The 12,890-nt window shown below is 37.8% G+C and overlaps 6 protein-coding genes across 6 annotated transcripts; 2 read left to right on the top strand and 4 right to left on the bottom strand.

The window, feature by feature from the left end:
* Nucleotides 1–1,415: 1,415 nt before the first annotated feature.
* On the bottom strand, nucleotides 1,416–1,993 carry LOC6638537 (larval cuticle protein F1). The gene is made up of 2 exons (XM_002062590.3): nucleotides 1,858–1,993; nucleotides 1,416–1,790 (listed from the first exon to the last, which is right to left on the bottom strand). The coding sequence occupies exons 1-2, from the start codon at nucleotides 1,867–1,869 to the stop codon at nucleotides 1,416–1,418; spliced, it is 387 nt and encodes a 128-aa protein (XP_002062626.1). The 5' UTR covers nucleotides 1,870–1,993.
* A 177-nt stretch (nucleotides 1,994–2,170) lies between these two features.
* LOC6638538 (larval cuticle protein F1) lies at nucleotides 2,171–2,718 on the top strand. The gene is made up of 2 exons (XM_002062591.3): nucleotides 2,171–2,226; nucleotides 2,286–2,718. The coding sequence occupies exons 1-2, from the start codon at nucleotides 2,215–2,217 to the stop codon at nucleotides 2,658–2,660; spliced, it is 387 nt and encodes a 128-aa protein (XP_002062627.1). The 5' UTR covers nucleotides 2,171–2,214; the 3' UTR covers nucleotides 2,661–2,718.
* Nucleotides 2,719–2,979: 261 nt separating this feature from the next.
* LOC6638539 (neuropeptide-like 3) lies at nucleotides 2,980–3,643 on the bottom strand. Its single transcript, XM_002062592.4, has 2 exons — nucleotides 3,572–3,643; nucleotides 2,980–3,404 (listed from the first exon to the last, which is right to left on the bottom strand). Exons 1-2 carry the CDS (start codon nucleotides 3,581–3,583, stop codon nucleotides 3,156–3,158), a joined length of 261 nt encoding a protein of 86 aa, XP_002062628.1. The 5' UTR covers nucleotides 3,584–3,643; the 3' UTR covers nucleotides 2,980–3,155.
* A 1,753-nt stretch (nucleotides 3,644–5,396) lies between these two features.
* On the bottom strand, nucleotides 5,397–5,997 carry LOC6638540 (uncharacterized protein DDB_G0272718). Its single transcript, XM_002062593.3, has 2 exons — nucleotides 5,940–5,997; nucleotides 5,397–5,863 (listed from the first exon to the last, which is right to left on the bottom strand). The coding sequence occupies exons 1-2, from the start codon at nucleotides 5,949–5,951 to the stop codon at nucleotides 5,513–5,515; spliced, it is 363 nt and encodes a 120-aa protein (XP_002062629.1). The 5' UTR covers nucleotides 5,952–5,997; the 3' UTR covers nucleotides 5,397–5,512.
* Nucleotides 5,998–10,999: 5,002 nt separating this feature from the next.
* On the top strand, nucleotides 11,000–11,492 carry LOC6638541 (neuropeptide-like 3). Its single transcript, XM_002062594.2, has 2 exons — nucleotides 11,000–11,011; nucleotides 11,079–11,492. The coding sequence occupies exons 1-2, from the start codon at nucleotides 11,000–11,002 to the stop codon at nucleotides 11,412–11,414; spliced, it is 348 nt and encodes a 115-aa protein (XP_002062630.1). The 3' UTR covers nucleotides 11,415–11,492.
* A 576-nt stretch (nucleotides 11,493–12,068) lies between these two features.
* Nucleotides 12,069–12,543, bottom strand: LOC6638736 (retinin). The gene is made up of 2 exons (XM_002062595.2): nucleotides 12,532–12,543; nucleotides 12,069–12,465 (listed from the first exon to the last, which is right to left on the bottom strand). Exons 1-2 carry the CDS (start codon nucleotides 12,541–12,543, stop codon nucleotides 12,082–12,084), a joined length of 396 nt encoding a protein of 131 aa, XP_002062631.1. The 3' UTR covers nucleotides 12,069–12,081.
* Nucleotides 12,544–12,890: the final 347 nt, after the last annotated feature.

Raw genomic sequence — 12,890 nt, 5'->3', positions numbered from 1 at the left:
AACCGAAATTCATTTTCATATTTTTGTCGATTTTTAGTGGACTGATTTGGTTAAATGGGATATCAGAATGTACGAAAAATGTTTAGAAGGTATTAGTACATTTTTGTCTGCAATTTTGTTTGATGTTTTCATGCATTAGTCAAGGTAAAGAATTTTCGCATTATTTTTTGTTAAAGAACAGGTACATTTTCCTACCACTTACCAGCATTAATATTAGTTGGTTTCCTCATTCAATTGCTTCAGCTAAATTCATGTTAGACCTTCAGCTAATTGAGCTTGTCATTTGTCATTCGTTGTATATTGTTTTCTTTCTAAATCGATTCATTTTTTCTCTGCTATATAAACGCTTGGTAGGCCTCATTTAGGTTATGAGTTCTTACTGGGATTTCGCTGAGGCAAATTCAAACTAAGACTAAATCTGGCAATTTTTCAACAACCGCCTCAACAATATGCATCGAATCGTAAGTTCACAAACAGGTCTATAAAAATTTTTCATCTAATTAATTATAATTTGACAGTTGCTTTACTCTTTGGCGATGCTGATGATATTTAGCTGCACTCTGCTTAATGTCTTACAATAGTCTTGTTCGATGAGACAATGTACTGATTGCAACTGCGTATGAGTACTGAGGACTTGTCCCTTGGCCAAGAAAACCTGGAGGAAACTGTAAATGTAATAGCATTAGTTTGATGTTGTTGTTAGTTTTTGTATATTGTTATTAAAATAGAATTTTTTCCGATAAATATTTCGATGATACGACTGAACAAAGAACGAATTTTTCTGTTTAATTTGCATGCCCTAGTAAAGGTAATATAATGAAGCAGACGTTTCTGACCCGATTAATTATACAGATTCAGTGTGATTCTGTGCCCATTAACTTCACGCCCTCAATTTAAATACATATTACTGAAATGGAACTTGGTATTGAGATCAATTCTTTGGATCGGACCACTATAACATACATATATCTACCATCGAAACTAGCGAAATGAAAATCCTATCCTATTTATTGAAAAATATCACAATAGGTCAAAGGTCTATATAATCAAAGACATTTTCGATTATGTAGAAAACTCTTGTAAAATATTTGGAAACTGAAACTTTTATTCTGAAATTTTTAAAAGAATTAATGATTTTAAAATCGCGCTCACTACAAGTGTGTATGAACTTCGGCACAGCCAATAAAAGCTTCTCTTTCGTTCACTGTTATGTCCAGACATCAATATTTTGAAGAAACTGTGCTTGGCAGGGATGAAATATTGCATCTAAAACGAAAGTCTCAAAATTAAAAGCTACGATTTTGCAACACCGTGACGTTATTAAACCATTTCGGACTCAGGAAAAAATTACAAATTTTTAATAAAGTTTTTGGGAGTTTTATTTTTCGTTTTTACTATCAATATCTTAGTAATCTTTAATGATGCAGAGTGTAAGCCAAAGGAGCATGGTGGACCACAGATTTAATTAAAGGTGCAGAGTGGACAACGGGTACTGAGTGCACCACAGGAGCAGAATGGACAACGGGAACAGGAACCGAATGAACGACTGGAGCAGCATGGACAGCAACAACAGGAGTGGAATGGACAGCGACGGTCTTCAGTACGGGTGCCAACACAGGCTGCACCACAGCTTTGCTGTGTACTTGGGTTATGCTCTGATGGGAGACGGCAGATGGTGCACTGTGAACAACAGTTCCAACTTTAGCTAGGACAGGTTCATGGACCACATGGTGGGTCTCAATTAGCCCAGCATTGGCAGAGGCAATCAGCAAGATGGAAGCAATAGCAGCCTGACAAAATATAACAAAATGTTAGGTAAAATATAAAGACAGTGATCAAGTTCAAAAATTTACTTACAAACTTGAACATTTTAGATTGGTTTTGATTTAGCGTAGCTCACAAAGGCAACTGATGCTTTTAGGTTCTGCATGAAACATTTTATAGGAGCTTAAAGCCGGTTGTCTGCCTTGAAAGAGGCATTTGATAAGACAGTGGCAGTAACTTCGGCAACTGCAGCAACCAGAAATCTTAACGAGTCAAGTTTAATTTCGTTTTTATTTTTTGGGCCGAAAAGCTGCGTAGTGAAGGTCATTAAGTTTGTCAGAGTGTTTTCGATTTGGTATAAGTTGAGCGTGAGGTTCTCAATTATCATCAGTTTTTCAACGAACCTCTTCGTGTTAACAAGTACCTAAGGCTTTATCCTTACATTCCAATATGTTCAAATTCGTAAGTCATAAGCAATTTGTTAATAAAGTTGAAGTAAAATATACGGGATCTATTACTAGGTCGCTGTTGCTGCTCTTCTGCTGGTTGCCTCTGCCAATGCTGGCCTAATTGAGACCCACCATGTGGTCCATGAACCTGTCCTAGCTAAAGTTGGAACTGTTGTTCACAGTGCACCATCTGCCGTCTCCCATCAGAGCATAACCCAAGTACACAGCAAAGCTGTGGTGCAGCCTGTGTTGGCACCCGTACTGAAGACCGTCGCTGTCCATTCCGCTCCTGTTGTTGCTGTGCATGCTGCTCCAGTCGTTCATTCGGTTCCTGTTCCCGTTGTCCATTCTGCTCCTGTGGTGCACTCAGTACCCGTTGTCCACTCTGCACCTTTAATTAAATCTGTGGTTCACCATGCTCCTTTGGCATACACTTTCCATCATTGAAATAACATTTACTTTTGTGACAAGAATGTTTTGATTTTTTTGTTTAGTTTGAAAACTTAAATACATTTTTTCCATTACATAAAATTGATAAGAATTATTGTTGTACTTTTAAAAAATCGAGTGCTTTGAAAAGGATTTGAACACCTGAGCTTGATTGAAAACATTGCGTTGTGTAAAAGTTAAAAAAATCCAATATGCTAAGAAATAAGTAGGCGTCTTTTGCGACCCCTTAAAGATTGCTTTGAAGTAAAGCAATTCAAATGATAGTTTTTGCATTTGCCGCCTTTTAGGCTCTTTTGTGGAATAAAAGACTTTAAGATTTCGCTCGCTACAACACTCGTTATGAATATTTTATTGCTTGAAATGGTTTCCTTTTTGAAATAATAGTTATATTTTTTTTGTTTTTTATTTTGTTGAGTTTGTGTATAAACAGGGCACGACCTGGGGGTGAATAGGTATGAAGAAGAGAGGGCTGTTGCTTTTCTTCAAACATGATTATCCAATGACGACTGGGCCTAGTCCATGGACGCTCTTAACAAGCAGTGGCGATGGATGAACTTGTGTGATTGCGGCATGGGAAATTGCGCTTGGCACGACACTGACAACATGAGGGGAAGCAGCCACAAGAGTGGGTCCCCATATGCCAGGAGCAGCCACCAGACCAGGAGCCAGGAGACCAGGAGCCGGGACTGGAACGGGAGCTGGGGCGGCAATAGCCAAGCTAAGAAGAGCAATGAAAACGCACTGCAAGGAAGAAATCCGATCAATTAGCCACAAGGAAAAAAATGCAATTGCCTTAATTATTTTTTTTGTTGGCAAATCTGAGTTCTTTGGCGATCTCTTGAGGACCAATAAAAGGACAAAATTTTTTTTTGAAATGTTGGTTAATGTAAAATCAACTTCTAACTCACCAGCTTGAACATTATATTATTTTGTGTAGTTTTGTGTCGATAGCTAAGACCGATTTGACATAGACTTGCAATTGACTCTGGCTTATTTATACACCTAGCAGAGGTGCACTGCTTTAAATGGATCGCCGCCCCTACAGTGGTAACCTGGTTGGAAACCTTCCGGGGGCAGGTTCTCAGTTTACACATTTTAACTCACTTGATTGGTCACAAAATGCTAAATGCAATATGATTTATATCATGTTAGAACATACACCTACCCCCACTTTTACAGTATTGCCAACTTTTGTTTCCGCACCCCTCTTCCAACAGAATTGCTGCTATGCGGCGTTTACTTAACGTTGCTGCATGCGTCAAGCATTTTTATTCTTTGGCAAAGCTTGGAAATGCATTGTGCAATTAAGCAAACAAATAAATAAATAACTCGATACGTGTAAGAATCGAATTGCGGCCAAACAAGGAGGCCGCTAAAGAGGGAGAGTTAAGGTTAAATGACAATTGACGCTGCCGTCTGCTCTTTGCACTTTTGGCTTGCATAAATTAAGTCGCCAACTTGATCGAGGCAGAGTCGACAGCAAGTTGATTAATGCAATAGGTAAACAGGGCTCGGTGTCTCGGCAAAGATTTTGCCAGAGCTCAATCGGTTGACTTTGCGGCTCTTTTACTTGCTCGTTTCTACCTGAATGGAACATCAGTCAACTATTTCTCAGGAAATGAAAAATGGACCTTGATTTAGATTTTTTAATTTAGCTGTTTCTTAAAAGAAATTATCAATTGAGTAAAGTTTAACGATTTAGGCCCAAGTTCACTGTTGAAGTCTGGGACAAAGGAACTCATGTGATGATTTAAAATACTATAGCAAATTAGGAAGTTGACCAGTTATAATTGATATACATACTTGAATTTTGTGAGCCTAAAGCTTGAAATTCATTCGCTTAGCTTAATGGCAATGTTTGGCCAATAAGCTGATTTGAATGGAATAGTAGTTCAGAATGCAAATGAACGTTCGATGGGTGTGCTATAGTTTACGGCAATTAGCTTATGCAAGACCTTGGATAAATTACACTTAAACTTGAAAACATGTAGATCCAAAAATGTCTATTAACTAACAACTGGGTCTGAATTTTTTCATATCAACACTTGAGTACCAATCTGTCTATTGAATTATGCACTGCATTTGTATAACTCATGGCTGATGCAGTTGCCACACATAGTTACACATGGCTGTGCAACGTGGCTTTGTGTCGTTCGTGTGTCATCTCACCATGGGAATTGTGCCATTCAATACCTCACAGCATCGACACATTTTCGCAAATCTCTATTTTGTTAATTTTATACGCTACATAAAAGAGATAAATACATTTCGGATACCTTCAACATCGCAAACTTAGTTGGTTTTTACGCTAGATTTAACATATATGAACATATATGATTCATTCGTAATTATTAATATGTATGTCTTACAGCCAATAGTATTATGTACGTGTCTATTCTTAACATTCACCTACTATATTCGTATTACCAATTGAATTTTGTCTTGCAGGCCTCTACGGTAGAACTTTAAAGGGTATACAAATTTCGGTGCACCAAAGCTAGTTATATGTTTTGATTTGGACCGCAATCACATGCTAATTATGTCACTTTAATTAGATGGAAACAAATGGTTTGCGAATTGCGGTGTGGGCCTGATTTGATTAAACTTGTTGACGTCACTAAAACGTATCAATTTCCTTCTAGGAGTAAAAACGACTAAAACGATATATTTGGCTAGATTGTTATTGTATGTCATTTATATACACAAAATTAACCAAAATTAATACAGCAGCTTACAACAGTTTCGTAATATTTATCATCACCTGACACACAAACATACATACTTGCATACGACAATATAGTCGTACATCATTCGTTGTCATCGTTCATCATTATAAGTTGTACAAGTTTTTAATGCAAATGATAGTCATGAAAATCATGATGGTGATGGAAATGGAAAGGATCATAGGGATCATAGGCTTTAATTATCGGCGATGGGTGATAGGCCTTAATAATGGGTGGATGGACCACAGTTTTGACCACAGTGGGGAGAACTACGGGCTTGATTATATGGGGTATACTGTGCACCACTGTGGAGCTCTGATGGGAAACGGCAGCTGGTAAATGGACAATTTTCGCTACATGTATCGGCTCTACGTGGTGATGGTGATGGGGATAAAATTCCGGATAATGATGATGATGACCGTGCAGAAATCCAGGACGAGCAGCGGCCAAGGCGCTCAAAGAGAGCAGAGATAGCAGCTAGAGGCAAATAGATACACATTAAGAGGAGGTGCAGTAAATCCTATTGAATCCTGGGGGTGGTTAAAATTCTCACCAGCTTTAACATTGTAGATTGTGTTGATTTGTTGGCTGGTGGTTCGATGACTTACAGCTTGCAACTGATTCCACTTGAGGCTAATGTGTTGGCTTTTATTCACTTGCCACTTATGCCACCATTTGCTGCAGCTGCAGCAGCAGATGCTCTCATTGCTTCAAGCCACCATCGCCTCGCTGCCATATCCGTTTACGCTGCCAGCTCAACGGCTTCAATGTTGTGGAACCTCTGCTCTGTGTCTTTTGCATCCGCAGTTGTTGCTGCCGTTGGCATATCTTTGTTGTAATTGCACCTCGTTGCGATTGCTGCTGCTGTTGCATTGTTTTCCTCCGCCTTTGCCCAACCATCGACCCTTTCAATCCAACAAATTGAACTCTGCCGTGTTTTTGTTTTGAGTTCAACTCTTAGCAGTCTCTATTGGGTAATACTCTTTATTCAAGTAATTCGACTATCTGGAAGCCATGAACGGAAATCTTTAAAAATAGGAGCATAGATTTTTTTTGAACTCAACTAACTGTCTTTACATGGCTTCTTTGGGACAACTTCTCTCCAGATTATATTAGTCATACAAGTAGCCAAGTCTTCAAAATTGCTAAATTTTATTCTTTCTTACGAATGTATATTTTTTTAAATGCTTCTGTCATACATATATAAAGATATGGGCTCAGTTGAACCAAAAAGTAAATTTGTTTTGCGAGGCTTTTGGCAAAACTTATATACCCAATATTCGTGTTGGATAGAGAATGTTTAGTCAGAATGTTGTTTGACAATGAGTTAGATTTTCGGAAACTTTATAATAATATCCCAGCGATTGTTGTCATTGCTAATAGTTGTTTGCAATGGGTAATTGTTGCTGCTTCTGCTGGATTGCAATTTGCGTTGCCAAAATGTTTTCGTTGGGAGTACTGAATACCGTTAGATCGAGAAGCTTACAAAACTTCAAGAGAGACATGAGAGACTTGGAACATTGCTAATGCCGCAACGACCTTGACTACCAAATATTGTTGTATATTACATTTTATATATGTAAGTATGTAATTCATACTATATATGTATATATGTATATACGTAACTATTGTTTTCTTTTTTCGGTCTGATTTTTGGGCTAATGCGTATGTTGTTTTTATTTTCTCAGCGGAAATTCACACTTGCCAATTAAATTTTTAAGTTTACCAAATGTTGGCCTGAAAATAAGTTATTTTGCTTGTTATTAAGCAAAGTCAACAAATTCTTGAGTCTGAGATTATTTGTTGTAAGAAAACTTAATAGTTGTAAGATGGATAAACGGTTTACATACATATGCACATACATACATACATATATGCTATGAAACGATGGCTTCATTTGTGATATTTGAGGCTTCCGATTGTTGGCAAAGTTCATGAACAGCAGAAAAAATGTAGAACAAATTCACAAGAGTTGTGAGCACACGAGCTCATTAGAATGTCGTTTTGTTGTTGTTGCTGCCAGTGACAGGCAGGTAGAAAATGTCGTACCTCCACCTCCCCAGACTTGGAGCTGGTCTCGTAAATTTATCATGATTTGCATATTGCATTACGAAAAGTAAAAAAGAAAATGGCAGGCAAAAAAAAATATTTACACAACACTTAGTTTTGGTCAAACACTTAGTTAAGCAAGGGGAAAAACACTCCCCAAAAAATGGATGAAAAAGTTGAAGCAAGAAACAAAACAAAAACTGTAACTGAGTTCAATTGGCCTTAGCTTATCTTAACCAGGAAGAGTTGCATCTAAAAAAACGTGTTGCAAGAAAAACTGAAGTTGGCTTAGTTTTTTTTTAGCCATATCCTATTCCTCTGTCTCTCTGTCTAACTAGACTGTTAATTTAGTTCACTGGGTTAAATATCTACGATCTTTGCAGAATTTATTTCAATGTTAATGTAATTAAATAACACAATCAACTTAAAAAAACTGAACATCCGCTGGTCGAACGTATACGCAAAATGCCGAAGTTTCAATTGATGGACACATTTGACCTTAGCTAACATACGAAAAAACGACCTACTTGGCCACCTGTTGCTTCCAATTGCTGCAAATTGTATTATACAAACGAGAGCTACTTGAAAAATTTGTGGTACTATTCAAAGTATTATAATACTTATCAAGAATTTATTATATTTAATAAGTATATCACGGGACATACATATATCGTTCATTTAGCTTAAACTAGAAATTATGTCCGGACTTAATTAATTTCAATTCAAAAATTAAGACATGTTTTTGGAGCAATGGCAAATTTGTGGTGGGACCCTCTTGTAATATTTTTATTTGTATTCATCCGGTTAAATACCCCGCCAATATATAGATTGTAGTCGTAATTTGTTGGGCGAAACTATATACATAAGTAACATTCATTCTTAGTATGCAGCTGCAATACATTTCTCACTTTTGGCAATTCGCGTAACTCACCCCCTTTGACTGACACCTGACTAAACTGTGCCACTTTTAAACCACCTAACAAGAGCCAACCACTCCAGCTGCTTGGACAGGTCGACTTCATTTTGATTGTTGTTGCAATGAGTTTAAGGCGCCGCCTTAACTGACAGTAGCAGGAGTACGTTTTATGTCCATTTATGCACGTATGTATGTACACAATAGACAATTATCTGTATGTACATATATCTACATATGTATATATCCATACATATATGTGTAAGTATATACATATGTAGCTATACATTGGCCAACTTATAAAGAACAGTTTCTCTTCCTGTTTCTTTCTTCAATAATCGGTTATAAAACTAATTAACCTTCGAAGTAGTTTAATCTCACATAAATTGAATATGTATGTATGTAAACATGTACATGCATACATGCATACATACATATATACATACAGTGGCGGCCAACGTTTTGGATTTTCGCCCTATACATCTCAGCTTTTCGACTTCCAACTTACTTTTTGAAAAAAATCTTGATCCAAATCTTTGCTATTGCCAATAGGTTTATGAATCCTTTCAATAATTTTTAGGCCTGGTCAAACTTGCAAATTACAAAATGCAAAGTTGGAATTTTTAATAAAGGAAACCTGTTAATATGGTTATTTTAAAACAATTTATGGTCATCATTATTGTTGTATAATGTTCTGGTCAATTTGTGATTGCGCTAATTAGTCGTTAAACATCGTATAAAGTCTTATTGTAGCTTAAGCATCGAGTCAAAGATTTTAATTAAGAGTAAAATTGAATTTGCTGTTTTCCACTACAACATTCAATAAAGCTCCCCTCTCCCAATTCCACTAATGTATTGAAATCAGCGTTGAAAGAGAGCAGGATGGAGATACCGAAAGAGGAAGAGACAGAGATAGAGAAAGACAGAGAGAGAGAGTGAGAGAGAGAGAGAGAGAAAGATAGAGAGAGGGAACTGTGAACCAGTTCGCCACAATTTGTAACCATAGCCGTTGCTTTTGTTGTTATGCAATCAAATGTAGAACTGTCACAAGACTCTAACGATATGAGTTTGTGTGGGACGGTACATTACCCCGAAAACAGCAAGCCCGGATATTATCAAGGAATTTGCTACATACACACATATGTATGTATGTTCATGTAAATATCTTGTATATATATGAAAATCTATTAAAAGCTTTCAAGAATTCAAGTGAACAATAGCCATATTGGCCAAAGTGGTGGTAAGGGGCTTGGAGCAAGGGAGTATTAAGTTCAAAATGTTCATTAATCATGCTAAAAATTGCTGACAAATCATCATAACGGCGGCGGCTGAAACTCTTACCGCTCTGCGCCTGCGCAAAGACTTGAGCAATAGTCTGCAATGGCCAACAATCGACGTTTGTCTCTTACTACAGAAAGCGGAACTCAAACGTTCAGACCAAAGCGACGCTAAATGGGAACTATTATTATGCTAGACACAATTAAAGCGTAAAGGGGGAAGAATAGATCCAGCAACATCGAGAAGTCCTGCTTCTCTCTTTTTGGGTACTCGTTATACAATGCACTTGTAGGGTGAAATGGTATATTAAACCATATCAGATCAGATAATGAATAAATATTCTTGATGAGCACAAATTGAAATAGCCCTGTTCGTCTGTCTTTCCGTCTGTTAAACGCCAATTCTTATAGATTCTTTAAGCTACAAAAGCGGCTTTTACGGCAGGCATATTTTATTTCGGATTCAGCTGGATCACACCACTATATATATATATATATATATATTTATGCATACATAAATTTTCACAATTGCACTGTAGATTTGAAAGATTAAATTCCTATCCCTTTTCACTATCTTTCAGCTTCTTATTCTGTCGACATGAAAGAATTTGGTTTAATTAAACTCTCAAATTAAAGGTGCGAATAAGTGTAAAAAGAAAATTTCAAATACATAATTCGTTAAATAAACAAATTTCTTGATATTTTATTCGCATAATCTGGTAGGGGCCAAGGTAATCTGTAAAGTCACGCAATTGCGTTTGCATTGAACTTGGACTACATACTCGACGTCTTCGGTGGCTGGTGCGTGTCGCACTTACAAGAGATATCATATTCACGGTCAACTTTGGTAAAAATTGCCTGAAACACGTATACAACACAAAAACTAAACAAAAAAAAAAAAAATATATAGAGAAAAAAAAATTAAATTGGCGACATGGTGATGCAAGTAGCAGCTGTGACTGACCGAGTGGCCAACTGGCGCGCCGAAGACCAGACAAGTTATTTTATTTTATTTTGACTGGTTTTTTCGTTCAACTTGATGTGGCTGAGAGGGCAGTGGCTGGGAAAAGCGAGGCAACAAGACTTTACTGCTAATGCTGCACATGCAGACTTCCTCCTCCGCAACCCCATCTCCATCTCCTCTTCTTTGCATTCTTGTATTGTCTAAGATTTGCCTGTTGGCGTTGGTTTTTCAGATTTTCTTAACGAGGAAAAAATGATTATTATTGCAGTTGAACTTATGGCGGATTTGGGGTATAAAAGCTTGTGTCGATTTCATTCGGCAACACAATACGCCAAGGCGCTAACACAGACCCACAGTTCATACTATCAGCCAATAGCTAGCGCATTCAGCCGAACGCAAGGATTAGCAAAATGTACAAGCTGGTGAGTTCCTACATCAAAGCCTCCTCCTATAAAAGTTATATTTACTTTTTCGGCGTTGCTTCATTAGGTGGTGTTTTTCGCTATATGTGCTATTGTTGCCGCACGTCCAGGGTACCTTGAGGCTGGACCACTTCTTCATAGCTATGCTGCTCCTGCAACTATTATCCATGAGCCAGCCCTGGCAAAAGTGGGTCACATTGTGAAGACCATTCCTAGTGCTGTATCCCATCAAAGTATAAGCCAGGTGCACAGTTCGGCTCATATAATTCAGCCAATTGTGGCCCCTATATTGAAGACCACCTACACGGCTCCTATTATTAAAACCTATGCAGCTCCAGCCTTGCACGCAACTTTGTTGACGCCCTCTTGGGCTAGTGGTCACGGGTGGGCTCCATCTTGGTAGATCTTTGTCGATAAAACCACGATGATTATGATTCTGCTGGCCATCACCAGATTTGGTTTGCAGAAAAAATTGTGTTTTTTTTTTCCACCTTCACACATACCTACATATTTGTTTCTTCTTATTTCATGCGATGTCGACTGATGTAAATAAACGAAAACTAAGCACAAAAACTTTTACAGACACAAGTAAACTTGCTATAATGAAAGGAAAATAATACTTATTTAATCTCCCTCAATTCTCGATTGTTTTTTAATTTCCCTTCTTTTGTACCTCCTTTTTCAAAAAATTCTGAGAGCCTAGCAAATCTTAATCAGAGCCGTCGTTGGCATTTTGGTGCCTGAGATGAAAAGACAAGCCGGTAGGTAAACCGGTAGGAGGTGTCCTACCGTTAGTTAATTTTGTAAATAAAATTATTTACTGTCAAAAAGGCCTGGATATATTCAATTGAATTGAACTTATACAGGGAACTGATTAACTGAAATTCTTCACGTTATGTAGTTGCTAACTAGAATTGTGAAAAGGATCAAAAAGTGTCTATTTTTCTGAATATAAAAACGGTATTGTTTCCATTTTATGTAATAACATTTTACTCGCAATTAAACTCGGTGCTTTATACACATTAACAACAGGAACATCTCAAGTTGTTCTCTCCTTTTTCCGTTATCATTTACCACCCAGCATTGTAAATCACAGGTGAGGGAATTGTTTTCAATACAGGTGCAACGGCGGTATAGGAAGTATGCACAACTGGAGCAGCGGCTGCATAGGTGGCATGGACAACAGGAGCAACAGCAGGAGCGGCGTAGGTTACCACAGGAGTTGACTTCACCACTGGTGCAACGACATCCTGAACTACATGGGCGGAGCTGTGTACCACAGATTGGCTCTGGTGGGAAACAGCAGTGGGAATACTCTTTACAACGGCGCCAACTTTAGCCAGGACTGGCTCCTGCACTATGGTCGTATGGGCAGCTGGAGCCGCGTAAACTAAGGAGGATTCGTAGAGACCGGGACGAGCGGCTACCACCACGAGCAAAGCAGACAACACCACCTGAAATGGAAATATTGTTGTTGGATAATGGAGATGAGTGCAAAAGGAAGATTTTAAAATTCTTACCAATTTGAACATGCTGAGAAATTAAAAGTATGTTTTTGGTCTGTGTTGTTACTGCAAACGATGCGAATGATTTGATAATGCTACAGACTTCGCTCTAGTTTATATGTAGTATTGAGCCAGCAGCAAAGTTCACTGCTTAGTGAAGAAATCCAAGACTTACTTTGCCCATCGACCTTGAAAATGTACCAAAGTTTCATACGAGGGCTTACCTGAAAGTTTCCGGAAAACCAGAAATAAAACTATCAGACGCATTGCTGCCGTGTTGTTACCAAACTTGGTCAACGAACAAGTTTTCTTAAGTTTGATTCGTTAAATATGGTACTCTATTGTCAAAAGAAAAATCCAGTTGATGCATTGTC

Source organism: Drosophila willistoni (genome assembly GCF_018902025.1).
Source record: "Drosophila willistoni isolate 14030-0811.24 chromosome XR unlocalized genomic scaffold, UCI_dwil_1.1 Seg144, whole genome shotgun sequence".
In the NCBI taxonomy this organism is placed as follows: Eukaryota; Metazoa; Arthropoda; class Insecta; order Diptera; family Drosophilidae; genus Drosophila; species Drosophila willistoni.
The sequence above is the reverse complement of the archived record's forward strand: the minus strand, read 5'-3'. Positions and strand labels throughout refer to the sequence as shown.